The sequence below is a fragment of the Acomys minous genome (genome assembly GCF_964271855.1).
Source record: "Acomys minous genome assembly, chromosome: 6".
Lineage (NCBI taxonomy): Eukaryota > Metazoa > Chordata > Mammalia > Rodentia > Muridae > Acomys > Acomys minous.
This window is the reverse complement of record NC_140487.1, coordinates 114,000,174-114,028,090: the sequence shown is the minus strand read 5'-3', so window position 1 is coordinate 114,028,090 and position 27,917 is coordinate 114,000,174. Positions and strand designations below refer to the sequence as shown.

At 50.2% G+C, this 27,917-nt stretch overlaps 1 protein-coding gene across 1 annotated transcript; it reads left to right on the top strand.

The window, feature by feature from the left end:
- CDA (cytidine deaminase) lies at positions 1–26,180 on the top strand. The gene is made up of 4 exons (XM_084788181.1): positions 1–204; positions 14,319–14,430; positions 22,061–22,118; positions 25,704–26,180. The coding sequence occupies exons 1-4, from the start codon at positions 51–53 to the stop codon at positions 25,818–25,820; spliced, it is 441 nt and encodes a 146-aa protein (XP_084644307.1). The 5' UTR covers positions 1–50; the 3' UTR covers positions 25,821–26,180.
- Positions 26,181–27,917: the final 1,737 nt, after the last annotated feature.

Below are 27,917 nucleotides of genomic sequence, written 5' to 3'. Positions count from 1 at the left end.
CTTTAGTTTCCTCTAGTCTGCAGCCGCCAGCTCACCCTCCCCGGACGGACATGGCCCAGGAACGCCCCTCTTGTACCGTGGAGCCCGAGCACGTCCAGCGGCTGCTGCTGTCCTCTCGTGAGGCGAAGAAGTCGGCCTACTGCCCTTACAGCCATTTCCCTGTTGGGGCTGCCCTGCTCACCAGGGACGGGAGGATCTTCTCTGGTAAGGGCTGGGCACCGGGGCGGGGGGTGTGGGGGGGACGGGACCCTCCCTTGCAGCCTGAATGGGGCCCAGGTACAGCTGGAGAAAAGACCAAGGTGGTCACCTCCTCACTGGGCCTCTCCTACCTCCTGCCCAAGCTGTGGGGCGACTCAACTGCTTTTCTATGCAATGGCTCTCACTTCTTAGAAGTCTGGGGTGGGGAAAAGGAGTTTGCAGGTGAGGCTGGAGGGCGAGGCCAAAATCAAGACTGCCCAACCGGCAGGGCAAGACAGGATCAAAGTTTTCTGACTGTCCATGTGCTTGCTATTCACTTATTCCATCAATTAGTTCTTTCTCTGACCTCCTGGCGTAGGTTAGACCCATTTTTAGATGAAGACGCTGAAACCAGAGACCTGTCTTAAGTCACACCAGGTACTAGTGATGGGGACCCAGGGCTGGAGCTCCTAAAGCCTCACCGTCCTGCACCCTGGGGTGCTGACGGTAGTGAGTGAGGGGTAGGTATGTGGCAGACAGCGCCTTGGAGGGGAGGATCCAGGCCTGGGCTGGGAACCGAGCAGTCTGCACCGAGTTAACACGGATCTACCCTGAGCTCATAGTCTTTAGACAGACGCCCAGGCCAGAGTGGGCTGCAGCTATGGTGGTGTGCTTGCTCACATCACAAAGGTCTGGGTTTGGGGGAGCAAGAAGACAGGAAAGAGAATAAGGGAGGGACAGAAGGAAAGAGGGAGGGAGGGAGGGAGGGATGAGGGACAGAGGGAAGGATCTTGGTTAACTCTCAGTTGGGTATGGTGAGGACAGGGGGCAATTACAGTGCCCCTGCCCCTTTGTGTGTCTTGTTGACTGACTTCTGTGTGTTTCATGAATCACCTGGGTATTGTGTGACAAAACTTTTCCTGGGAAGACACAACACATGGCTCTTCACCCCAGATAGGGAGCTCACGGCAGATCCAAGTACTGATACCTCCAAAGTCCAACTTGGTGAACCAATGAATTTTATTGGGGTTACTTACAGGAATATGGGTAAGGAGTTACTTACAAGAGCAGAAATGACTCAAAGATAGCTACATCACCAAGGCTCACCCCAGCATGAGCGACAGCTCACAAAACTGGGAACCTGGAGCACACTGCACAGCCTGCAGGCAGCTCAGCGGGTTGCAGTGTCCTTTCCAGGTGCCTCAGCTGGTTTGTGCTTCTCCCAGGCAGCTGGCCTGGTCTCGGAGTCTTGTTTGCAGCTCTCATCTGAGAGGGACTCTCAGCTTTTATTTTTCACTCTGGGGGTGGGGGTGGGGCGGTGGTGGGATGAGGGTGCGTGGGGGTAGGGTGGGGGGGGTCTAGTGAATCTAGTCAGTTTCAGGGACTTCCTGAAGCTATTTGGAGTTCATCTCTAGATGGGGTTTGTGGAGTACTTGAGTAAGTGGCTTGGGCCGGGACTGTGGGAACAGGAAGAAGAGGAAAGAAAAGCTGGCGTGATCTGTCAGTCAAGTGCTGATCTCCAGAACCCACATAAAAAGCCAGGCACAGTGACCTCACTTGTAATCCCAGTGCTGGGTAGATGGAGACAGATCCATGGGGCTCACTGGCTGGATAGCCCTGTCTAATTGGAAAGTTCCAGGCCAGCGAGAGACTATTCCAAAGAACAAGGTGAACGGATGGTGTTGGGGGAATGAAACCGGAAGTTGACCCAGTCTAGCCTCCATACACATGTACCTGTATACACAGAGAGAGAGAGACAGACACACAGACACAGAGACAGACAGACAGACACATGTACCTGCACACAGAGAGAGAGAGAGAGAGAGAGAGAGAGAGAGAGAGAGACAAATATAGACAGAGACCAAGAAACACACAGCGACAGACACACACACACAGAGATACAGACAAATACACACACACACACACACACACACACACACACACAGAGGATGTGTTGAGAGACACCCCCCCCCCCCATGGGATGAAAGGAAAGACTTTGGTTCAGGATTTGACGCTAGGGGAAGGGAAATGAAGCAAATGGCCAAAGGCAGAGCTGGGTTGTGCTAGAGCTGAGGGAAGGAGGGGCCAAGAGCAAAGAGAAAGAAGCGCTTTCTGTCATCTGTGTGTAGGAGATCTCTTGTAATGACACAGCCAGGAGGGAGGCACATGAGTGTCCTGGGCATTAGTCAGGAAGCGTGCCCTGTCAGTGACAAAACCTTCAGGGTAGCTCCAATTTCAAGGCCAGCTGACCCAGGAACTCTGACACTGTTACAGTCAATACAGAGTATTAGTAACTTAAAACATCTACCTTCATCTTCGAGACAGTCTTTCACTGGCTTGGAGCTGACCCAGGTGCCGTACCACTGTTTTGTTTTGTTTTGTTTTGTTTTTCAGACAGGGTTTCTCTATGTAGATCTGGCTGTCCCAGAACTGTAGACCAGGCTTGCCTCAGTCTCCCAAGTACTGGGATTAAAGGCATGTGCCACCACCGCCACCTGGTATGTGACATGCCACTCTTATAGTGGGTGCTGCTTGCGTTTTGTTACCTGGCAGGTGGGTCTTATGTACCCACGAGGGAACAAGGACACGGCAGCTCTTCATTCTTACAGCCAGTGGACACCCCCCTTCCCCTACTTTAGATCTCATTCCAAACTGAATATGATTGGGCAGATTCTTGGGATGGATATCTCAAATAGCTTGGTAGTGCTGAGCCCTCTAGTGCCCAGAGCTTGTGGTGTGGACAGGCTGACCCAAGGGCTTAGCGCTCCAAGTCCTAAGAACTAGAGAGACTTGTGGCCCTTCCAGCCGAGGACTTTAGAGACTTAGAGTTTCAAGTGCTCTTGTGGGTGGCGTATAGTTCTGGGCTTTGATCGTCAGGGCCCTGGCTAGTGCTCAGCAGTTAATGAGTTCCTCGGCTTGGAACAGCAGCCACCGTAATCAGTTGCCAGCTGCCGTGATGGCTCCCAAGCCTCAGGTGTCAGCACCCTTGGCCTTAAAGGTTCGTCAACTACCTGGAACTCTGAACCTGAGGAAGACATTTCTCCATCTCTGGCTTTTCACAAGCTTCTGCTTTCTCTCTATTCTCTCTCACTCTCTCTCTCTCTCTCTCTCTCTCTCTCTCTCTCATTTTTTGAGACAGGGGGTTCTCTGTGTAACAGCACTGGTTGTCCTTGAACTTGCTCTGTAGACCAGTCTGGCCTCGTACTCACAGAGATCCACCTGCCTCTGCCTCCCAAGTACTGGGGTTAAAGGTGTGCGCAACCACCAGCCAGCGCTTCTGCCTTCTCTATACTTTTCTTCATTGTCCATGTTTGTTTTTCAAGACAGCCTTGGCTGTTCTGGAACTCACTCTGTGGTCCAGGGTGGCTTCAAACTCAGAGATCTAAGCTGGGTGTGGTAGCGTACACCTGTAATCCTAGCACTTGGGAGGCAGAGGCAGGCAGATCTTTGTGAGTTCACAGCCAGCCGGATCTACAAAGCGAGTGCAGATCAGCTAAGGCTACACAGAGAAACCCTGTCTCAAAAAACCAAAAACCAATCAAACAAACAAACAAAAACAAAAACCTCACAGAGATCTGCCTGCCTCTGCCTCCTATACCAGTGTCTCTCCTGTTATGAGCGCCACTGCTTTTCTTGTCCTCTCTTTGCATTAACGGCTCATCTTGCTCTACCCATGATGGCAAGAGTCTCCACCCACCAATTAGAAAAAAAAAAAGACCCTTATGACAAATCTTTAATTGACTGAGCCAGGAGCAATCAGGCAGCAGGAATTTCCTGGGTGTGACATGCGAATTGAAACACACAGCCAGTTCAGGTTTTATCGAGACCCATCTCAGCCCTCCCACCTGGCAATCACAAGCCTTCCTGAGTCACGAAGGGAGTGTCCTTCAGGAAAGAGCCTCCTCAGGGTCCAGAGCAGCCTGAGGTGGGTTGCTTGAGTAACTGTAGATGGGAGTCAAGTGGCTGGGTATGTCCAACCTTCTAATATTACAAATGAGTGATGTCATCTACGTAACAAAACACACACACAAATCTCTCTTCCTTTCCTCTCCCTCTCTCTTCTCTCTCCCTCCCTCTCTCTCTCTCTCTCTCTCTCTCTCTCTCTCTCTTTCTCTCTCTCTCTCTCTGCCTGCCTCCTCCCAAGTGCTGGCATTAAAGGCATGCACCACCACTGCACTGCAAAAAAAAAAAGTCTCTTGTTTTTAAAGATTTATCTTTTTAAATCCCAGCACTTGGGAGGCAAAGGCAGGCAGATCGCTGTGAGTTCAAGGCTAGCCTGGTCTACAAAGTGAATCTAAGACAGCCAAGGCTATACGGAGAAACCCTGTCTCAAAAAAGAAAAAGAAAAAAAAGATTTATTTTTAATTGTGTGCCTGTCTGTGTGTCTACATGTTTATGGGTGGGTATGAACACATGAGTGCAAGTGCCCAAAGAGGCCAAAAGACATCGGATCCCCTCGACCTGGAGTTACAAGAGGGTGTGAGCTGCCTAATGTATGTGCTAGGTACCGAACTCTGGTTCTCTGCAAGGTTAATTAGTACACAGCCAAGCTGGGCGTGGTGGCACACGCCTATAACCCCAGCACTCAGGAGGCAGAGGCAGGTAGATCACTGTGAGTTCGAGGCCAGCCTGGTCTACAAAGTGGATCCAGGACAGCCAAGGCTACACAGAGAAACCCTGTCTCGAAAAACAAAAAACAAACAAACAAACAAACAAACAAATTAATACACAGCCACTGAGCCATCACTTCAGCCCAAAAATCTCATTAATGCTTAAATAGCTACAATTTGGTGTTGGGTCACCATCGCAGTTATCCTCAGCTGCAGGTTGGATGTGTCTGAAAGTTCACTGAGGCTTGTCTTGCCTGGAGTAAAGGTTCCCAGCTGTGGCTGGAGTTGTACCTGGAGCAGAAGTCACACTTCAGTAGGTGTGGTTAGGCTAGGCTTTGCGGCTAGAGGGCGGGACTCTCTGAAGGGTTCCTCGCTCAAGACTGCCAGGAAGCAGGGAAGGTCAGCTGAGTGGTGAGCGAGCATTCCTGATAGCGTCACTCAGACACAGGAAAACATCAAAGCAGTCTCCCAGAAAAGTTCATCTCAATATAAAACTAACAATCTCATAGCACTTAAAAAAATGTGTGTGTGTGTGTGTGTGTGTGTGTGTGTGTGTGTGTGTGTGTGTGTGTTGCTGGGCGTACTTGCACACGCCTTTAGTCCCAGGGCTCAGGAGGTAGAGGCACATGGACCTCTTGAGTTTGAGGCCAGCTTGGTCTACAGGGTGAATTTCAGGGTAGCTAGGGCTATACAGAAAAAACCTGTCTCAACCGACTTCCCCCCCAATATGTGTGTTGTATGTATGTATGTTACCATGTGTTTAAGTACATATGGAGGCCTGAGGCGCACATCAGGAGTCTTCCTCCATCCCTGTCCCCCTTAATCACTGGGGGGGGGGGCAAGGTCTCGCAATTGAATCCAACGCTCCTCACATTCTAGTCTAGCTAACTTGCTTGCTGTGGAGATCCTGTGTCTACCTTCTGAGTGAGGTTGCAGTTACAGAGGGGCCGCCCACCTGGCTTTTGTTGTTGTTGTTGTTGTTGTTGTTGTTGGAGACAGGGTTTCTCTGTGTAGCCTTGTCTGTCCTGGACTCCCTTTGTAGACCAGGCTGGCCTCGAACTCACAGCCATCCACCTGCCTCTGCCTCCCGAGTGCTGGGATTTCCACCTGACATTTACATTGGTGCTGGAGGTCCGAATCTGGTCCTTAAGCTTGCACCAATACTTTAGGTACCAAACCTAGGCAGAGTTGGTTTCCCCTAGCTGCATGAAAAAAAACAGAATTTTGCTCAGAGGTTAACAAATGGAAGACATTAGCAGAAATCTTAGACCTCCTCCCTTATGACAGAAGTGGGGGCCAGGTGCATAAAAGGCAGGCCCATGCGGTCAGGTAGGGCTGGTGGGGACAGGGAAGGGGTTCCCAAGCAACAGGAGGAAACTATGGCACATCATGAGGTGAATAGAGAGGTTAGGGAGCAGAAAAGGCATGGTCCACTTAAGATACTGAGTTTGTAACTTACAGGAGGCGGGATGTCTACTTGGCTCTGTGATAATCTCCCAGTAAACAGAAGCCAGGGCTCTCAGCATCAGGCATTCCATGCAATTCAAAGTCACATCTGCCTGCTGACCACCTTGCTGCCACCACCTCAGAGTAAAGAGCAGTCTCCATGTTATACCTACCCTGCCTAGAGCCGTGTACCCCTCACCGAAGGGTCGTCTGACATGGTAACTGATAACTACAGTTGTGTTGTGGTGATGCAGCAACTGGCAGCCTTCTGCAGTTCCAGGTGAGGACCGTGAGGCAGACAGAGAAAGGAAGAGGCTGGGGTAGGGATGGACACAAGTGTCAGGACAAGACAGGAGGAGCAAGAAACTAAGGCAACCACTGGAAAGATGCTCCACCAGTGTTCATGGAGGACCACTCAGAGTCCTAGGCACACTCCAGGAAGTATCTCTGTCCTCCTGCGCTCCAGGAGACTACCCCAGCACCACAAAGGACCTTGGGAGAATGCACCAATAAGGACTTGCTTGTGGTTCCTGCCAGCTCTTTGCAGGCACCACCTAAGGCTGTGGTTCTCAGCCTTCCTGATGCTGTGATCCTTCAGTACAGCTCCTCATGGTGTGGTGACCCCCAACTGTAAAATTATTTTCCTTGCTTACTTCATAACTGTAATTTTGCTACGGTTATGAATCATAATGTAAATATCTGAGTTTTCCAATGGACTTAGGCGACCCCTGTAGAAGAGTTGTTTGACCCTCCCAAAGGGATTGGGAAACACAGGTTGAGAACCGATGACCTAAGAGATGGAGCATTTTCCTTTCTTTCTTTCTTTCTTTCTTTCTTTCTTTCTTTTTTGAGGGGGGGTGATTTTTTGAGACAGGATTTCTCTGTGTAGCCTTGGCTGTCCTGGACTCACTTTATAGCCCAGGCTGGCCTCGAACTCACAGAGATCCACCTGCCTCTGCCTCCCGAGTGCTGGGATTAAAGACGTGCGTCTTCCTTCTTTCGTGTGTGACCTTGGGACAGCACTGTCTCCTCCCTTCTCTCCATCTCCATGTAGGAACTTTGCTAGGAGATGAATGCTAGGGGAAATTCTGGACCTAAATCCAATCCCCAGCACCCATGTGAAACAGCCAGGCACAGTGGTACAGGTCTGTAATCCCAGTGCTGGCTGGGGACACAGAAGCAGATGGCTCCCTGGAGGTCACTGACCAAGTCTCTTTAGCCAAAGTGAGCTCCGGGTATGAAAGCCCCTGCTTCAAAAAAGTAAGGCCGGACTAGGTGCAATGGGATGCTGAAGCAGGGTTGTGAGTTTCTGACCAGCTATGTGAGACCGATCTCAAAAGGTGGGCTGCAGGGTGGCTGGGGTGGGGGTGGGAATTGGGAGAAAAGAATTCGCAGGCTTCAGCCTAGGCCTATCTAATTAAAAAAAAAAAAAAAACTCCAGGAGTGAAGTTTCAAAAGAAACTCACCGTTGAGTAGGCTAGCATGTGCCTGTAGTCCCAGCTGCTTGGGAAACCAAGGCAGGAGTTGTCTTTGTGAGATCCCTCCGTAAAGAGAACAGCAGTGGTCCTGTCCAGCTCTGCTCTCTTCTCTGGGCAGGTCGTCCCACTGGGAGTCTCTTTGCTTGCTGGTGTGGTGGTAGCATCCCACCCTGGCACGAAATCAGCTTAAAACAAAAGCCACGGAAAATAAGCGTGTGCAGCCCGGCTCCCTGGCTCCTCCCTCCTGTAAGAGGGAGCCGTAATGGTACCAACCTTGCCTGGCTCATGAAAGGATTCAGGGGCACAGCGAAGGCAAAGCGCCTTCCGCAGAGGCCTGGTGGGCGCATGCCCAGTCGCTGAGGCCGTGGGATACCACAGTCTCATCTCAGAGTCAGAGACAGGGACATAGCCTCTCTCTTCAGCCTGTCCCTCGTGTGGAGATGACGGTGGCCTGTTTTGTGACCGTAGGGAAGCAAAGCAAATTGCAGGTCTTTCAGGATGATAGATAGATAGATAGATAGATTTGGAACTTAAGATTATGCAATTTTCTAGAGGCCCTGAATGCAGTTATTTTCATCTCAAAAATTTAGGTCTGAAGTGGCATGCTCTACTTGCTCAGGATTAATAAATCATTTTCACTCAGATGGCTATAACAAGATGGCCCAGGCTGGGTTACTTCAACCACACACATTGATCCCCTCACGGTCTACAAGGCTCAGCTTCCAGTCTTGGCCACCTTTTCTTCATGCCCTTGCCCAGGAGGAGAGAGCAGTCTCTGGTGTCTTCTGAGGGCGCCATATGGGCCTGTCTTCCACTATCCATCAGGGGGAGGATGATGACTTCATCTCAGTCTAGCCGTTTGCCAAGGCCTCTCCTGCTTACTCCATAGCAACGCTGGGTAGGGCTGCAACAGGGGAAGTGGGGAGGCAGGTACACATCCAGGCTGTAGTATAGCCAAGACCCCTGCTGTCCCGGACCCCAGTCACTCTCCTATGACCACGACACAACCAAGCTTGTCGTCACAACATTCACATGAGAGTTAACTAAGAGGAAGATGTGTTTCAGCCAAGAAGCACCGTGAAGAAAGTTAAGGCTGGGCAGGCGGACAGAGAGGGTGGAAAGACGGAGGAAACAAAGAAGCAGGCTTGTGGAGGGTGTCAGGGAAGGCTTCCCACAAGGGTGAGTAGGAGGAGACATGAATCTGACATCTAAGGCCAGAAGGACAACACATTAGGATAAAGACGTTAATTGACTTTACTTTGGGTTCTAGCAACAAATTCACGTATTAATAATAATAGTCTGTTCACAGGCTGGAGAGATGGCTCATCAGTTAAGAGCACACACTGCCCTTGCAGAGAGGACTTCAGTTCCCAGCACCCCCATAGCAGGGATCCGGGGATCCAATGCCTCTCACCTTTCCTGGCACTCACGTGGGTTTGCACATACCCTTGAGGCCACCACCACACACATACACACACATACTTTTTTTTTTTAATTAAGATAACCTATAAAAATAATTACAATGAGTGTTTAGGAGGCTGGAGTTGTAGCTTGGTTGGTGGGGTGTTTATTTGCCTAACACACAGCAGGCCCTGGGCTTGCTCCCCAGCAGTGCACATACACACCCCTCACATCTATATACTCACCCCAGATAGGCAGCACACCACAGACCCAAGGACAGATACCACCAAAGTGCAGTTTGGTGAACTAGTCAGTTTAATTGGGGTTACTTACAGGAATATGGGTGAGGGGTCACTCATAGGAGCAGAAATGACTCAAAGACAGCTGCATCACCAAGGCCCATGCCGACGTGAGTGACAGCTCACAAAGCGGGGAATCTGGAGCTCTCTGCACACTTTGCACAGGGCTCAACAATTGAAGCGTGGCCTCTCCAGGTGACTCAGTTGGTCTAAACGTCTTCCAGGTAGCTCCATTTGTCTGAGAGTGACTTCCAGCATTCTTTGCTCTTTACTCCTGGGGAGGGAGGTGCCCAGTGAATCTTGTCGGTTTCAGGGACTTCCTGAAGCTACTCTGAGTTGTTTACTTGCTGTCTTTTTATTTGTTTGGTTGGTTTGGTTTTGGCTTTTCGAGACAGGGTTTCCCTGTGTATCTCTGGCTGTCCTGGATTTACCTGCTGTATTTTTTGTTTGTTTGCTTGTTTGTTTGTTAGACCAGGCTGGCCTCTAACTCACAGCTATCTGCCTGCCTCTGCCTCCCGAGTGCTGGGATTAAAAGTGTGTGCCACCATGGTCGGCTGAGAGAGAATTTTACAAGGGGTGTGTGTGTGTGTGTGTGTGTGTGTGTGTAATATTGGCCCTTGGTGAGCTAGCTACCTCTGATAGGAAAAAAAACAAAAACAAAAACAAAACCATTTTCTTATGAAAAAGAGACTCATTCCTTTCTTCATGTCAAGCACCAAGTGTTGAGTATTAGTTTCAGGGTTGCCTTGTTGCAGGTTTTTTGTTTTGTTTTGTTTTTGTTTTTGTTTTTCGAGACAGGGTTTCTCTGTGTAGCCTTGACTGTCCTGGACTCACTTTGTAGACCAGGCTGGCCTCGAACTCACGTTGTTGCAGGTCTTGAGTACTAGCTGTATTCCTTGGCTTCGTGTCTGCAATGAGAGGGATACACATGAACTGTTGTAAACTGAGGAAATGCAAGAGCTCACATAGCCGCCCCGTGGAAGGACCTGGAGACTATCCAGGCCTTGGGGACAGCTGCCTAAGCACAGATGTGTCTCTCGTTCCTCTGCGCAAAGGTCCTCTAATGGTCCCTTCCAGAACAAATGGGAATATGGCCAGCCTCGGGGCAGAACAGAAGGGCTACACAGAGAAGAGTCCCTGATTGGCCAGTTTGGGTCAGATGCTCAGCTATAGGCCAGCCAGTAGGAAGGCCGTGTGAGAAAAGATGGCAGCTTCCGTCTAAATCGCTTGCTGGGAATGAGGCGACCCTTCATAAAACAGAGGAAGAAGAGCCTGGCGAGGGGGGTTCTGTCCTTAAATTACTTGCTGTGAACCTGGGTCCAGCTCTCCAGAACTCACGTAAAATAGCTGGCAGAGCATACGAGGAAACCTGTTATCCCATGTTGAGGCATGCAGATCCAGGACGGCAGGATCCCTGAGGCTTGTAGGCCGTCCAGACCAGATGAACGGATAAGCTCCAGGTCCAGTGAGAGACCCTGCCTTAAAAAAATAATAGTCAATCAGCCAGGCAGGGTGGCACACACCTTTAATCCCAGCACTCGGGAAGCAGAGGCAGGTGGATTGCTGTGAGTTCGAGGCCAGCCTGGTCTATAAAATGAGTCCAGGACAGCCACGGCTACACAGAGAAACCCTCTCTCAAAACACCAGAAAACAATAAGGCTGGAGAGATGGCTTAGCAGTTAAGAGCACATAGCGCTCTTGCAGAGGATCCGAGTTTTGTACCCAGCCTCCATGTCAGGCAGTTTGCAACCATCTGAAACTCCAGCTTTCAGGGACAAAAATGCCCTGTTCTGAACACCACAGGCAACTGCACGCACGTGTGCACAGACATCACACACACACACACACATATACACATAAATAAAATAAGGTGAGAATGAGGAGGACACCCAGTATCAGCCAACAACAACAACATATGCATACATATATTCAAACATACACACACATAAATAAATAAATACATAAATAAATAAATACATACATACATACATACATACATACATACATACATACATAAATGGAAGAGATGCTAAGATGTCAAAGCAGTCAGTGTCCACAGCACTCTCCCGTGGTGCCCACTGTATACACCTGCCCTTCTTCCCTGACAGTGCAGGGTCAGCCTTAACCTGGCTATGAAACACGCTGGCCTTCCTCCCAGCAGACTTACAGCTGTGGCCTCCTGCCAAAGGTCTAGTGACAGCCATCAGTCCTGGACCACGGATTCATGTGATCTCAAGAGCTTTGAGCTACATAATAAATGAATTCACTCCCGATGTGCTAATGTAGATCGTGAAGGGACAGGAAAATCCAAGAGGAGATACTGACTCTGGCAACTGGACGTTCAGGGACCTTCTCTTATGGCTTCTAGACCCGATAAACACCTGAGGGACAGAGTACTGCAGAGTCATAATGAGCACTCAGGCTCGGATGTGGCGACTGTGACAGACAGGAACTGAGTTGCCATGACAAATACGGACCCAGTGACTGCAGGAAGATGGCTGCCGAGCTCTCTTTTCTCCAGAAGACCAGGAGTGGGGCAGGAGTCCAAGCATGTGGGCTGCATTGCTTTGTTCTGCAATCTGGTCTGGAAATTAAAAAAAAAAAATCTGTGCAGGTGTCCCACCATCCCTAGAGTGGCCCCCATCATGCACAGGGTCAAGCTGGCACGCTGTCGCATTCAAGTCTTAGCCCTTTGCTGGACAAGGTGGCACACATCCTTAATCCCAGCACAAAGGTAGGTAGATCTCTGCCAGTCTGAGGCCAGCTTGGTCTACATAGCAAGGTCCAGGCCAGCCAGAGCTGCGTTGTGAGACCCCTCTCAATGAAACAAACAAACAAAAAAAAATCATGTCTCGAGCCCTAGGAAGGCAAAGAGGAGGTAGAGGGCTAGCAGTGAGCTCCTAGAAACAGCACCATAAGTCATTCATCGTACTTACTGCATCCACTCACACCCGCTGGCTTAAACTGCGTAACTGGCCTAGGGAGATGGCTCACCTGTGCAAGCACGAGGACCCGAGTTCAAATCCCGAGCTCTCATACATGTAGACAGTGGGTGTGTCACATTTGCCTGTAATCCCAGGGCTGTTTGTGAATTGTAGGGGGGGAGGGACAAGAGGATCCTTGACAGGCTACTGCCTGTCACCCTAGCTCTAGGGACTAAAGCAAAGAATGACACAGCAAGCATTCTATAGCCTCCTAAGGCCTCCACAAATGCGCACAGGTATGCATGTGTCTCCCCCGCCCCCAATGCACACACCCAAGTCAACAAAGCAGGACTATAGGAAACTCCAAGGGAGCCTGTAAAATGTGGTTTCCAGCTGAGTAGCCCTGTCTGTGCCCAGCTAAACCCAAATGGGGCGCAGTTAGCAACCTCTGTCACCTGGCCCCCTGGTACAGATCTACACACATTCCTTCTTCCCATACACAAAGCACCCACCTGCCACCTGCCTAAGGGAGGCCTCTGAGGGCAGACTCCCACAGCTGCGCCGCTTGCTTCTCCTCCTGTCCAGATGTAGGTTTGTTGGCTCAGTGGTCCATGAACTGAATTAATTTTCTGCCGCCACTTCCCATCCATTCCCACTACACCTCATGTGGAGTTATAAACAGTGATAGTGACAGGATGTCCCACTAGGTAAAAGAAAGGAAAGGGGACACATAGTCACCAGCCATGGAAGTTAATGAACCCCAAGATAAGAAATGAGAGGTCTCCAGTCCTGGCACATTTCTTTTCTGTTTTCTGCTTGGGTCTGTAGCTAAGCTATCTGGAAACCTCTTCCTTGGTCAGGTCTGGGAAGCTCCTCACAACTGATGACACAGTTGCTAAAAGTGCTGGGGAGCTGGGGGGATGGCTCAGAGGTTAAGAACACTGGCTGCTCTCCTAGAGGTCCCTGGTTCAGTTCCCAGCACGCACGTGGTGGCTCGTAACCATCACTAACTCCAGTTCCAGGGGATCCAGCATTCTCTTCTGGCCTCTGTGGGCACCAGGCACACATGCAGTATTCCTACATACGTGTAGGCAAAACATTCATACACATACAATAAAAATGAATGAAATGTAAAAAGCAAAAGCGTTCAGACCAACACTGAGGCACCCCCCACCCCCATCACTTCCATCTCTTAGACCCGGACCAGAAGCTTCTATCTGTTTTCTCCCTCTGCAGTACTGGGAAAGCAGTCTCTGTCCTCACATAGGTGAGCACTCTGCCACGGCCAGCTTTCTGTTATCCAGCCTCAGCATCTCCCTTCACCTTGACCTTGACCTTAGGGGTGATGATGAGGCTGCCCACCTGCCCAGTTGCAGTGTCCTCCGCTTCCAGTTTGGGAACTAGGATGAGGCACCAGGGAAACGAAGAAGACATGAGCATTCTTGGAAAAATCCACTCCCCCAGGGGGCCCCAGTGTTCCCCATACGTTACCCCCTCCTTTCCCACTTTGTTCATAACAGTGGGCCCCTCCCAGGCCTGGGCTGTGGGAGTGTTCTCCTTATGTTTTCTGTTGCTGTGATAAGGCCCAGCCAAAGCAACTTGGGGAGGACAGGGTCCGCGCCACCCACATTTTCACATGGTCAGAGCGGGAGCCTGGAGGCAGGAACTGGAGGAGAAGCCATGGACAGAGAGGACGGGCTGCTTACAGGTTTGCTCCTCATGGCTTACTCAGCCTGCTTCATAGTACTCAGGACCACCAGCCCCGCCGTGGTTCCACCTACAGTGAGCTCGGGCCCTCTCACATCAATCATCAGTCAATACCGCACAGACTTGCTGGGGTGGGGCATTCTTCTCAACTGAGGTTCCCTCTCCCCAAATGACGCTATCATGCGTCAGGTTGACATAAAAGATGCACAGGGTGCACCAGGAAATAGTTCTGTGTCACCGTATTGCCTATATCGTTGGTCTCTTCTCTCCCCTCAGGGTGCAACGTAGAAAACGCCTGCTACCCACTGGGCGTGTGTGCCGAGAGGACTGCCATCCAGAAGGCCATCTCAGAAGGGTACAAAGATTTCAGGGCTATTGCTATTGCCAGGTGAGTGGAATAGGCCGGTTACAACAGAATCCACCATATTTCCAGCTGACGGCCCCCACGCAACTCATTCAGTCACTCACCAGACACGTGACTATTGTACACGTTCTTTCTGGCAGGCTGAGTGCCAGGGATGTGGAGGTAAATAAGAAATAGAGTCTGGGGCTGTAGAGATGGCTCAGTGGTTAAGAGCACTGTCTGCTCTTCCAAAGGTGCCGGGTTCAGTTCCTAGCACCCACATGGCAGCTCACAACTGTCTGTAGCTTCAAGATCTGATACCCTCACACCAATGCATACAGATTAAATAAAGATATATCTTTTTAAAAAAAGAAATAGAGTCTGAGGCTGGGGACTTGGCTCAGTTGGTATTATGCAAAGACCCCAACATTGCATAAAACTGGACATACTTGTAGGCCCCTATAATCCTAGCATTCAGAAGATATAGGCAGGGTGATCAGAAATTCAAGGTCAGCTTTGGCTACAGGAGACCTTGTCTCAGAAAGAGCAAGGCAGGAAGAGCTGAAGAGATGGTGGAGCTCTGGGGAGCCCTTGATGAATGCACACACTTGAGGACCTGAGTTCTGACCCTGAACAAATTAGGTGTAAAAAACAAAAAACAAAAAAAACAAAAAAAAAAAAACAAAACCCAGTCATGATGGCTTATGCCTGTAATCCCAGCACTGGGAAGGTGGAGACAGGCAGATCCCTGGAGCTGGCTGGTCAGCCAGTCAAGTCAAAAGAGTGCCCTCCAGGTTCAGTGAGAAAACACGTTTCAAAAACATAAGGCGGGGGCTGGAGAGATGGCTCAGCATTTAAGAGTCGTGGCTGCTCTTCCAGAGGACCTGCGGTTTGATCCCCAGCACTGACTTGGTAGCAGCTTACAACCATTTGTAACGCCAGCTTCATAGGACCCAACCCCCTCTATTGGTCTCTACAGGCATCAGACATGCACATGGCACACAGACATACATGTAGGCAAAATACCCAAACACATAAAATAAAACAATTGAAAAATATAGATAAGGTACATAGTGACATAGGAAGAGGCCTGAAACTGATTTCTGGCCTTCACACATGTGTACATACGGGCACACATGCATGAATGCACACACAAAAATATATACATACTCACACACACACACATAAGGAAAAATAATAATAATTTTAAAATGGATTCAGTCAGCAGTAGTGCCACAGGAGACAGCCCAGAATTCCACCGGGATCCTGAGGAGGTCCCCTTAATCTTTAGACTTTAAGCAGAAAGAGAGGCACCAGGAGAAGAGTAGACACACCTAAGAGCTTGGGTATGGGCTTCTCAAAGGAAGTGCACACTTTCTTGTCCCAGTGGTGACTATAAGAGGGATTTGGAGCCAGGTATGGTGGCACACGCCTATAATCCCAGCACTCAGGGAGGCAGAGGCAGGTGGATCTTTGTGAGTTTGAGGCCAGCCTGATCTTCGAAGAGAGTCCAGGACAGGACAGCCAGGGCTACACAGAGAAACCCTGTCTCGAAAAACCAAAAAAATGACAAACAAACAAACAAAAAAAAACCCAGAGGGATTTGGGGGCTTTGAGATGTCAGGGTTCATCTGGTTTCTAGGGGCTCCTCCCCTCCTCTATCTTTCTCTTCCTCCTCCCTCCCTCCCTCCTTCCCCCCCCCCCCACAACCCCTGCACCATCTATTCTTTGTTCTTGTCTTTGTTTTTTGAGACAACATCTCCCTGTGTCTCCCTGGCTGTCTACACAGCTATAAAACTCACTTTGTAGACCAGGCTGGTCTCAAACTCACAGAGCTCCACCTGCCTCTGCCTCCTTTGGGATTAAAGGTGTGTGCCATGCCTGGCTAATTATTGGTGTTCTTGATTCCCAGCTGCAGGGAGGCTTCAACCAGACTCCTGAGTGAGCGGCTCCCATCTCTTTTTGTGTCCCTGTGATTTTCCAGGTCCTTCTGGTCGGCCTCAGACTCCACCATCGGAGTTAGCTTACCGAGCTGGTAACCCTAGGGTGTTTCCATCCCAACACCACCAAGTGTGACACAATCCCCCAGAGATGCAAAAGAAAGATATCACAGGAACTCATAGCCAGGGGACCTGAAAGTCATTTTTTTTTTTTAAAGATTGATTTATATTTATTTTGTATACAGCGCTCTGCTTGCATGTACACCTGCTCACCAGAAGAGGGCATCAGATCTTATTGTAGATGGCTATGAGCCACCAATGTGGTTGCTGGGGATTGAACTCAGGACCTCTGCAAGAACAGACAGTGCCCTTAACCTCTGAGCCATCTCTCCAGCTCCCCCACCACCACCCCACTTTTATAGACAAAAACAAAACAAAACAAACAAAACCCTGAGGCCTAAGAAGTTAAGGAACTTTCCTGGGTGTTAGTGGTAAAGCTGGGACAAAATCCAGGTCTCAGTAGTCCAGGGCACAGTCCACCGTGCCATGCTGTGCCAGGAGGCAGACACCACCCCACCCCCACCCCCTGCTCTCCTTAAGTAGGTCCAGAACTAGCTGTTGAGCCCTGCTAACTTCAGAAGCCAGCATCCAAGTGAAGGTGCCAAAACCAGGGTACAAAAACAAGCTGGCGCGGTGACCTGGTGTCTAGGGTTCAAGCTAACCCAACTCCAGCTGGGCCCTGGCTGTACTAGAGCCCCAGTCAGTGCTCTCTGGTGCCCCAGATGTGGTCGCTCTAGCTCACTCAGCCTTCCTGCAGTGAGAGTGTGGTGGGGCCTTGCTGGCGCTGGTCGTAGGTAGACTGCGTGCCTTCAAGACCAAAGCCTGGATGAATGGACTCTCTTCCTGGTTTAGACCCCAGCAAGTTAATGCCTTTGTGGTGGTCTGTATTTTGGGTGCCCCTTTTGTGTTGGCTGGGAGAGAAGTAATCTTGGCAAAGTCATGGTTGAGGAGACTGACGCAGGACACAGCAAACCCAGCCAGCAGAGCGGGCTGACCCAAACATTGGTCTTTGGCAGTGTGTGATACAGACTGTCGAAGAGCTTTTCTTCCTGGGAATGGAGTTGCAGGCTGGGAGCAAGGCAGGGCCTTAGAGCAAGGCTGACATGGTCTATGCAGCAGAAAAGGACCTGGTGGCTTGTCCAAGACCCTGTCTTTTGCCCCAGTCTGACCCCGAGGCAGTCCAGAACACCTGAATGTCATGTCGCAGTGACTGAAGCCAGGTGTGCCCTTGGGAAGCCAGGCTGCAGTTCCCAGCATTCTCTGGAGCCCAGGGCTGGCCTGGCTTTCCCTTCGGTTTGCGGAGAATAAATGAGCCTGTGCTGGGAACATTCTGTGCAAATGAGCAGAGATCAGGACATGAGCTGCACTTTGTGAAGGAATGGCGAGAAATAACTCAATTTCCAAGCTGGTCCAAGAAAGTTAGAGTGTTCTGGGAGAAGAGAAGTCAGAGCCAGCAGAGTGGCGCTGTCACCTGCCCGCCCTGTTAGCATTTGCCTCATGAGAGGCGTTTTCCTCTTCCCCATCACCTGCTTTTAAACATGACCAACCGGGTCTTTCTACGGTCCTTACACAACAACTGCACTTTCTAGCACCCAACGGGCCTACTCTGGATTTTTTTTTTTTACCCCATAACCATATCCTCCAGCCAGCAATGCAGTCATTACCACACTAATGACTTATTAAACAGCACGGATTTAGAGGAGGAATGGGAAATGCCAGCAAGCTCTTATTGGCAAAGAACAGGACCGAACAGTCTAGTGCTCTCTCTGGGATCACAGAAGATGAAAATGCTGTGGGCGTTGGCAGAGCCACGTGAGATTCTGAGGCTGCGCTGGGCTCCTAGCCTCTTTCGGCAGGCTTCTAGTTCACCAAGCTAAGTGTGACTTCAGGGTGCAAGCCAGGTCTGCACAAACCACAGGAAACCCTTGATCTCCTGGGGAAAAGGTAGCCCAGGGGAGGGAGGAGATGCAGAGAAGCATGGGAGAGATATCCAGACTCAGCCAGCTTGTCGGTTTGTTGGTTTGTTTTGTGGGAGACAGGATTTCTCTTTGTAGCTTTGGCTGTCCTGGACTCGCTTGGTAGACCAGGCTGGCCTCGAACTCACAGAGATCCACCTGCCTACGCCTCTCTGAGTGCTGGGATTAAAGGTGTGCGCCACCATGCCTAGCGCTCACTCACTCCAGGCAGTTAAAAGTTCCATATCTAGGGTCGCTGAGGCCTGTCCTACTGTCTACCTAAGGTATTTAGAAGCCTCTGAGCCAGGCAGTGGTGTTGCACGCCTTTAATCCCAGCACTTGGGAGGCAGAGGCAGGTGGATCGCTGTGAGTTCAAAGCCAACTTGGTCTACAAAGCAAGTCCAAGACAGTCAAGACTACTCAGAGAAACCCTGTGAGAAGCCTCTGAGCCTGGCTATTTTGTTTTTTTATACTAGGTCTCATGTAAGCCGGGCTGGCCTCGAACTCACTTTGTAACTGAGACTGTGACCCAAACTCTGATCTTCCTGCCTTTACCTCCTGAGTGCTGGGACCATATGTCTGTGCCATCAAACCCACTTTGCATGGTGCTGTAGGCCAAAGCCCTGGCCTCTGTGCATTACACTCAAGCATTCTCACAGTCTAGCTACAGTCCTAGTCCTCAGCCTGGCTTTCTAAGCTGTAAAATTCATGAAAGGAACAACCCTCCACCGAGTTGTTGGCAGGTCACCTGAAATGACTTCTGTGACCTCCCTGGCACCTAGTGTGTCATCAGCGAGAAGCACCATTGTGGCGGGTTTTGTGACTACTTCTGCAAGCAGAGACAGAGTCCCTGGGTTCTGGGTTCAAATCTTGGTTCTGCCCCTGACTGGCTCTGTGACCCTGAGTAAGTTGCTTCTCTCATGACCTCTAATGCGTAACAGAGCCTGCCACCGGTTCATATCTTTTGGAGTGTCAGGGGGGGGTTAAATGAGCTGGTTGGCTGGCTCCTCTGAAGAGCCTCAGCTTGGCGATGGCTACTGCGGTACAGAGGAAAGTGAGCCAGTTAGCACAGCTTAGAACTTCTGGCACTTAAAAATAAAGTTCAATCCAGCTTCCTGGTAGGATGCGGGATTGGTCCCCTGGAGACTCCTGACTCAGGTCACCATGTCTATAGGGAGTCACCGGCTGTGGGAGGGAAGCGGAGGCCTTCCCGCAGTTGGCTTCTGCAGCAGCATTTCCAGGCTGCTTTGTCCCTCTATGTGGTGGTGAAGGCCCCTGAAGGCAGGATCACTCTGGGGGCCTGTTGCTCCTTTCCCATGCCTGCCTGGCACCAACACAGGTAGAAGGAAACAAAACGTAAGACAACCCTAACCCTGTAACACCTGCCACCCAGACACGGCATTGTTTGACTTGATTCACGGAGCATCCCGTTCCCCCGTGTTCCCACGGGTTTTCTTCTGGAGCAGGGAGCCTTCTTTGGGAGAACCCCACCCTTTCATGGAGCAGAACCATTTTTTTTTTTAATTTGCCAGGCACAGTGAAGCATGCCTTTAATCCCAGCACTTAGGTGGCAGAGCTAGATGGATCTTTGTGGGTTTGAGGCCAACCCGGTCTGCATAGCAAGTTCTAGGACAGCCAGGGCTACAGAGTAAGACCATGTCTCAAAAACCAAGCAAACAAAAAAACAGCCCAAAAACGAAAATGTAAAACAGAAACATTCTTTGACTGGACCCCAGATATAAGTCAGCTATTGCCGAATCTAAAAAACAGCCCTCAGTTGCTCTGTCCTGCTTTTGTTTGCCTCCACTTGGTCCATTGATGGCTGGCCAATTGGCCTCTTCCTCTTGTTAGCCTATAAAGTTCTGGTCACAGTGAATATCTGTGTTTCCTTCATTGTTGTGCCCCCAGCACCAGTGGCAGCACATAATGCCAGGCACATAGTAAGTGCTCAATAAATGCATGTCATCTGAAATGAGCCAACATCTACAGAACCCCTTGCAGGGAGCTCAGCATGCTAGGCACACAGTGCACAGTGCAGCAGCTACTGTTAACACATAGTGAGAATAATTATAAGCAGCACAGAGCACACACTATGTAATAAAGCATTTTTGTGATGAAGTGCTAAAGTGATGGCAGAGGTTGCATATGGAAGGGAACAGGTGTGTGGAAATTGGGCCCGGCAATAACAATACAGCATTCTGAGACTCGTGAAACCCTGGGGCACAAATTTAGCCAAGTTGGAAGGACGCCAACCTAGCATGCATGAAGCCAGGCATGGCGACGCATGCCTGTAATACAGGAGCTCAGGAGGCGGAAGCCAGAGACTCACAAGGTCAAGGTCATCCTCAGCTACATGTCCAGCCTGGGCTACGTGAGACCTTGTCTTGAAAATAAAGCTTAACACGCCCTTCACGCAGTCTACTGCACTTTGTTGAGATCCTGTCATGCAGATAGCGCTGTTACTCCTCACGTATTACAGACAAAGGGACAATCCCTGGGTGACTTAAGATGACTCAGAGCCACAGAGAGCAAAATAGGGAGCTTGCCAAAATCCCATGCTCTTTTAGAGCAGTCACTAAACTGTGGGCACAGAAGGTCAGGGATGGTGGCAGCAGGCACCAAGGTCCCTCCAGCCACTTCGGTTCTCTAGACACCATCCATGGTCCTCTGTGTGAGCCAGAGGACTACGCAAAGACACGTGAATTCTCGAAGGCAATCTGCCTGCAAATGTGTGTCTTGCTCTGTCTCTCTCGGATGCCAGGAGCCCATTTTTCTCTTTGATACAGTTTTGTCCATGCCCAGGCCCTTTGTGTGTCATCTTTCTTCCTTTTTCTTCCAGTCCTGTTTCTTTCTTTCTTACTTTTTTTTTTTTTTTTGCTTGTTCGAGACAGGGTTTCTCTGTGTAGCCTTGACTATCCTGGACTCATTTTGTAGACCAGGCTGGCCTCAAACTCACAGTGATCCACCTGCCTCTGCCTCCCAAGTGCTGGGATTAAAGGCATGTACCATCACCGGCCCAGCTCCTTTCTTTCTTTTTAACCAACATTTTTATATGTGTGTGTTGTCTCTGTGTGTGTGTGTGGATGTGTGTACATGTGTGTGCAGGCTTCAGAATAGCCATTCTGCTCTGTATTTCACCAAACCTATGGCTTCACCAATAAAACAGCTATACCGATTTCCCACTTGTTCGGAGGAGTAAAACCAGATGATGAGGTAAAATGCCTGGCACAGTAGTTTTTTTCACTAAGTGGGAATGAGTGACTCTACTCTTCCTGTAAGGGCCAGTTGGTGCCGCCTTCTGTGGAGATGTGACAGGGTTGCTCAGTGACGGGGTTATTATTACTCTCTTACTGTGCATTCTTAGTGCATTTTCCTTAAATAATAAGTCATCTGGTTTTTTGTGTCACTCTCTGGACCGAGCCATCCTATAGAAGATAGAGACAAGCTCTCCCTCACCCCTGTCTCCTGGGGTGTAAATGACAAGACAGCTAAGTACCCCTTAAACATTTATTGGGACACTGATGAGGGCAGCGTTGCCACTGTGGCCAGCCGCCAAGTCCCCTTCCCAGCCTCCAGGACACAATGATTCTCGGAATCAGGAATTGTCTGATGGGATGTGACCTGATTTGCAACAGGACAGGGACTCTACGCATGCGAATCTCAGCCATCGGCCAAGAGCCTTGTGATAGACTGCTCTGAGTTGAGTCTTTGTTTCCCCAGTGACTTGCAAGAAGAGTTCATCTCTCCCTGTGGAGCCTGCCGACAAGTCATGAGAGAGGTAAGAGCTTGGTTCCTTCCCGGAAAGCAAGCCTGAGGTCTCTTCGGGGCCACACCGGACTACCAGTGTGGACACTTGCTGTCCAGCCTACTTGGCTGGCTGACTTCCAAGATCTGCCTGGGTTCTCGTGAGTCACTGGAAATGAGTCCCTCTTTCGACATACGTGACACTCGCCGTTGTTGCTGCCAGGCACTGAGTCAGCTCTGGGGACAAGCCAAGCCAAGCCAGGCCAGGTTTGCCCTCACAGAGCTTCAAGCAGCTATAAGAAGAGAATTCGGGGACAGAGGGGCAGCAGGGGACAGAGAACAATAAACTACAGCCCGTAGGCCAATCCCAGCATGCCTCTTGATTATAGATAAGTCTGATAGGGGTACAGCTACTCCCACTTGCTGCTGCATTGGCAGTAACCACTCTGGCCCGTGGTAGCAAGGGTGATCAGTTAGAGGAAAACCACATAGCTTATATTTCCTCTTTGGCCTTTTTTAGCAAAATCTTTGTCAGCTTCTACTCTAGGTGACCAGGAAGGACCTCTCTTTGAAGGTGACGTTTTAGTAGAAATATAAATCATGAACAGCGATGAGGCAGGGAGTTCTGCATGGAAGGACCAGCGAGTTTCACACTAGCCTAGCATTGTGCTGTGTGGACTGCGGGGCAAAGGGCAGTGGGGAAAACAGCAATGGGATATGGGATCACAGGTGTGGGCTGGGGCCGGGTCACGTGGCCATACCAGCCAGCCAGGGAACAGAGAGCATGTTTGTTCCAGAATAAAGGCAGCTGAGTTATGTGCTTAAAAAATGATGAAAATCACAAGTTATATGTAGCGTGCGTTTTACTAGTATTTTCAGAAAGTCAAGAAAAGCCAGGTATAGCCGGGCGTGGTGGCGCATGCCTTTAATCCCAGCACTTGGGAGGCAGAGGCAAGCGGATCACTGTGAGTTTGTGGCCAGCCTGGTCTACAAAGCAAATCCAGGATAGCCAAGGCTAACACAGAGAGACCCTGTCTCAAAACACCAAACCAACCCAAACCAAAACCCAAGAAAAGCCAGGCATGATTACAGGCATACTCTTGTGATCACTCAGAAGTTGGTGAGAGGTTTCCTGCAAATTTGAGGCCAGCCTGGGCTCCATAGCAAGTTCCAGGACAGCTGTGGCTATCCAGGGAGATCCTGTGTCAAAACAAACAAGCAAACAAACAACAAAATTGAAAAGTGGGGGGGGGGGGAGTGAATATATAAAGGGGAAGCCAAGAAGGATATGAAGCAAGTATTGTTTTTTATGTATTTATTATTTTTTATTGGTGTATGTGTGTGTTTGTAAGTAGGTGCCACAGTAGGAATGTGGAGGTCAGAGTACAACTTTTGAGACTCTGTACCATGTTGGCTTTAGGGATCCAGTTCAGACACCTCCTGTATCCACACGCTGGGCGAAGTGTGCAGGAAAGTCTGAGGGGCTTTGCCACAGGGCAGCTGTGTGCCTCCTGTTCTGTGAGCATTCTTGCTTTGGAACCAGTGCTGGCAGGCGGGGCAGCTTGGCTCATCTGTCTTCTGCGTCCCAACCCTGCAGTTCACAGAGCCCATCTCTCGCATCCAGATGAAAAGCTACCCCCAGAGGCGTTTAATTCACACAGTGAATTTTACCTCCACACAGAGGGGTTAGCGCAGCTGCCAGCGCAGTGACCGTGCCTAAGGATGCCATCACCGAGCACCAAGTCTCTGGTTTTCAGGGCCCCAACTTGATCCGCTTGCTTACGGCCATTTTCTCTAAACAGATTCGATGCTGGCAGAGGAAGGAGAGCAAATGAAAAAAGCTGGAGGGGAGAAGGAAACATAAAACCAAATGTGAACAGTGAGCCATGAGGCCTGGGTACCAGGGACCTGGCATCTAAACCCGCCTACATCAAGCTCACACCCTCACCCTCAGGCACTGCCTGCCAAGCAGAAAAATTTCCTCCCTTGAAACCTTAATTCTGAAAAATCCCAAGGATTGATAGTGTCTGGTAACAGCTCAGTGATTCAGACAGACGTGTGGAAGAACAGGAGGCCAAGGACCAGCCTCAGCTGGCAGCCCACACATCAGTCACAATGCCAAGGCCTCTGTGAACTGGGCTATTTCTTACTAGGCGCGCCAGGGTCTGTGGCGCTCATCATGGCCTCCAGGAAGAGGCTGGGTCTTTTGACTTCATCTCTACCACTGACTTAGCTTCCCACCTACCCATCCCCCTGGCATCCTCTCCTATAACTAGACCCCCTCAGAGATAACAACAGGGAAGCCCCAGAGGATCCACAGCAAGGTGGGATGTGGGAGAAAGTTCCGGAGACATGGTCATCTTTGCTCAGGCAGATTGCTGTGAGTTCAAGGCCAGCCTGGTCTACAAAGCGAGTCCAGGGCAGCCAAGGCTAACACAGAGAGACCCTGTCTCGAAAAACCAAAAAAACAAACAAACAAAAAGAAGTTTATCTGGGGCTTACGGTTCCAGAGGGTTAGGGCTCATAGTGCAGACAGAGGAGAGAGGTAGCTGGAAGCCGGAAGCCGGAAGCTGGAAGCTGGCATCTGGACCAGTAAGCAGGAGGCAGCGAATGTGCTAGAAAGCATGGATTTAGAAACCTTAAAGCTTGCTTCCAGTGACACTTCCTCCAGCAAGGCCACACTTCCCAAGCCTCCCCAGACAAGCCTACCTACTGGGAACCAAGTGTTCAAACGAGACATCTCTTTCAAACCCCACAGCTGATTGGTACTGCTAAAATGCAAACAGTGTGTTGAGCACCGTCCTGGAAGAGACACGGACTCCTCTTTGGATGAGGCACAAAGGGGAACCTGTAAGGGGCAGCAGGTCTTAGCTGTCACTTCTCACAGCAGAAGGAAGCCTAGCTCTGGGGCATAGATGTTTGAAGAAGATTTTATTGTTGAGTCTGTGTTTGTGTCTGTGAGGGGACCCGCCCATTCAAACATAGTTCCCAGGCCTTTAATCCCAGCACTCGGGAGGCAGAGGCAAGGCAGATCGCTGTGAGTTCGAGGCCAGCCTGGTCTACAAAGCAAGTCCAGGACAGCCAAGACCACACAGAGAGAGAACCTGTCTTGAAAAACAAAACAAAACAAACAAACAAACAAATGTTCAAGTCAGGGGTCCCCAGAGCAAACTGGCTGGCAGGACTAGCCATAATGGCTGAACTCTGGGGGTTTGATGCCTCCATAGATAAAGTGGAAGAGCCACGGAGGAGGATTTGAGACCCAACCCTTGGGCTTCCACACGCACATGTACCCACATGTGCTCCCACATATGCATATACACATGTGTATACCACACACACACATGAAAATGGTACTGTTTTTACAAAGCTCCTGGGGGCGTCCTCTAGGGAATTTTGCTCATCGACAACAGGCCATGTGCTCTGCGGTTGACCAATGCTCTTCCACTGTGAGCTGCAATTATTTTCATTCCCATTTGGCAGGTGAGGAAAACTGAGGCACAAAGAAGAAGCCCATTAGATAGAAAATAGTAGAGTCAGATTCAAACTCACACCTTCCACCCACCTCAGTCCCACGGCCTCCCTCATATAACTTTGCCCTCTTTTTTTTTTTTTCCAGTTTGGCACCGACTGGGCCGTATACATGACCAAACCAGATGGCACATATGTAGTCAGGACAGTCCGGGAGCTGCTGCCCGCCTCGTTCGGGCCTGAAGACCTGCAGAAAGTTCAGTGAAGGCTGGAGACTATCTGCTGCCTATGAGGGCCTGGGTTCCCTGCCTGAGGGACAGCCCCTGCAAGACTTCATAATGACACTGTCTCTGGCTGGCCCTGGGGACACCTGCCACATGGGCCCCAAGTGGCTGGGCAAGGGTGACATCGATTTACCACCACAGTCTCCCCCAGAATGATGGAAGCTGCCACTCAGCCTGAGCCAAAGCCCACGACCTCCTGGGGACTCAGATCACTCTACTCCTTCCTGTCTCTCCCATGGGCCCTGGCATTCCAGGCCTGGACTGGCTCCCTGCCAGCCTTTCAAGACTCTGTCCTGTCCCGTGTGAGTTTTCTGGTTATAAACATCACAGAAGACCCTGAATCAGAAGGACGCATTTTTGCTCTTAATCCCTGTGTGGAGCTCTTAGAGGGGGTTTGTCTCTGGGGGAGTCTTAGCTGGTTTCTTCTGGTAGAGGATATGGGTGCTTCCCACTGTACCCTTCTATGTGGTATCTGAGGTCAGAGGCCCCTTGCCCCTCTGTTCTTGGATTGAGGGGGGGGGTGTCTAGGCAGGTTTGATCATAGGAGCCCACTTGCTATAGTGTGGACACATGATGTCATTGGGGGTGTGTCCCTGAAGGACACTGAAGCTTCCAGACCTTCTCTCTCTCTCTCTCTCTCTCTCTCTCTCTCTCTCTCTCTCTCTCTCTCTCTCTCTCTCTCTCCTACTTTCTCTTCCTCACTTCCTAGCTATGAGGTGAACTGGTCTTTACCACACACTGGCACAGTGATGTGCCCCACCCCAACCAGAGGCTCAAACTCAATGGAGCCCACAGGCCAGACCCTCCAAAACTTGCGCCCAAACGAACCTTTCCTCCTTATAAGTTGATTCCCTCAGGGTATTTGTTACAGTTCAGAAAGCCGACTGACACAATTGCTAGGGGCTGGTTTGGGCTGAGACCTGCATCCCGGAGCCACCCACTGCCACAGCCTTGAGAGACTGCACAGTGGAAGGGTTAAGTGTGGGCAAAGTAGAGAAGATTGCTCTTGAGATCCGGTTAGTGCCACGTGCCTTTGTACTACTCTTTGTTTTCAGTGCTCAGGGGTTCTGGGACTTGCTGCCACTTCTCTTTTTAGATGATGGGGCACAGTAGCTGCGAGCTTGCTCTTTAGCCATGTCAGAGCACAACAAACAGCCTTGGGGCTGGAGATGGTGCTCAGGGGAAAGCAAAGCCTGTGCAAAGGCCCTGGATCCCTGCTGTAAAATAGGACAAAATGCAAAACAGCCCAGGAGGCTCAGGGGCTCTTCAAAATGGCTTCAAAGGGAGGGAAGAAGTTTAAAAAGAAGAAACTGAGCCAGGCATGGTGGCGCACTCCTTTAATCCCAACACTCGGGAGGCAGAGGCAGGCGGATCTCTGTAAGTTTGAGGCCAGCCTGGTCTACAAAGCGAGTCCAGGATAGCCAAGGCTACATAGGACCCTGTCTTGAAAAGCCCAAATAACAAACAAACAAAACTACCTCGGACACTCAGCACTTGGGAAGCTGAGGCAGAAGAGTCATAGCAAGTTCAAGGCTGGCCTGGACAATAGGGTAAGAACCTGTTAAAAATCAAACAGCTCAATGTTAGGTCCTCCTCGGTAAGCTGTCAGTAAATAGCTGCTGTTTGCCTAATCAAAGGCAAAAGAGTTTGGTCCTTTGAGGATGAATTTTACAGGCAGGTTGTCTTTTACAACCAATTTGATTCTCGTTCCCTGCCCCCCCCCCCCCACTCACTCGCTCTCACTCTCGCTCTTGCTCTCTTGTAGCTCAAGCTGGGCTCAAATTCACTGTGTAGTCAAAGATGACCTTGAACTTCTCCTCCTCTTGCCCCTACCTCCCAGGTGCTATGTCTACAACCATACCCTATGGTGCCCAGTTTTATGGGGTGCTAGGGATTAACGCCTGCTAGGTAAACACTCTACTAACTGAGCCACGTGCCAGCCTGTGGTTCCTTTACTGATACATTAACAGCGCTGTGCTGGTGCTGGGACACAGCAGGGGATAAAGGGAAGCCCCTGGCTTCATAGCCTCATGGTGGGAAAGTGAGGTTTAAGATGGCGGTGTTTCATGTCAGCCCAG

What these genes read in the sequence shown, in the direction of transcription:
- CDA (XM_084788181.1), top strand. Translation starts at nt 51, where the DNA reads ATGGCCCAGGAACGCCCCTCTTGTACCGTGGAGCCCGAGCACGTCCAG. An exon ending in GGACGGGAGGATCTTCTCTG is followed by an intron (nt 205 to 14,318) that starts GTAAGGGCTGGG and finishes CTCTCCCCTCAG; the next exon opens with GGTGCAACGTAGAAAACGCC. An exon ending in GCCGACAAGTCATGAGAGAG is followed by an intron (nt 22,119 to 25,703) that starts GTAAGAGCTTGG and finishes TTTTTTTTCCAG; the next exon opens with TTTGGCACCGACTGGGCCGT.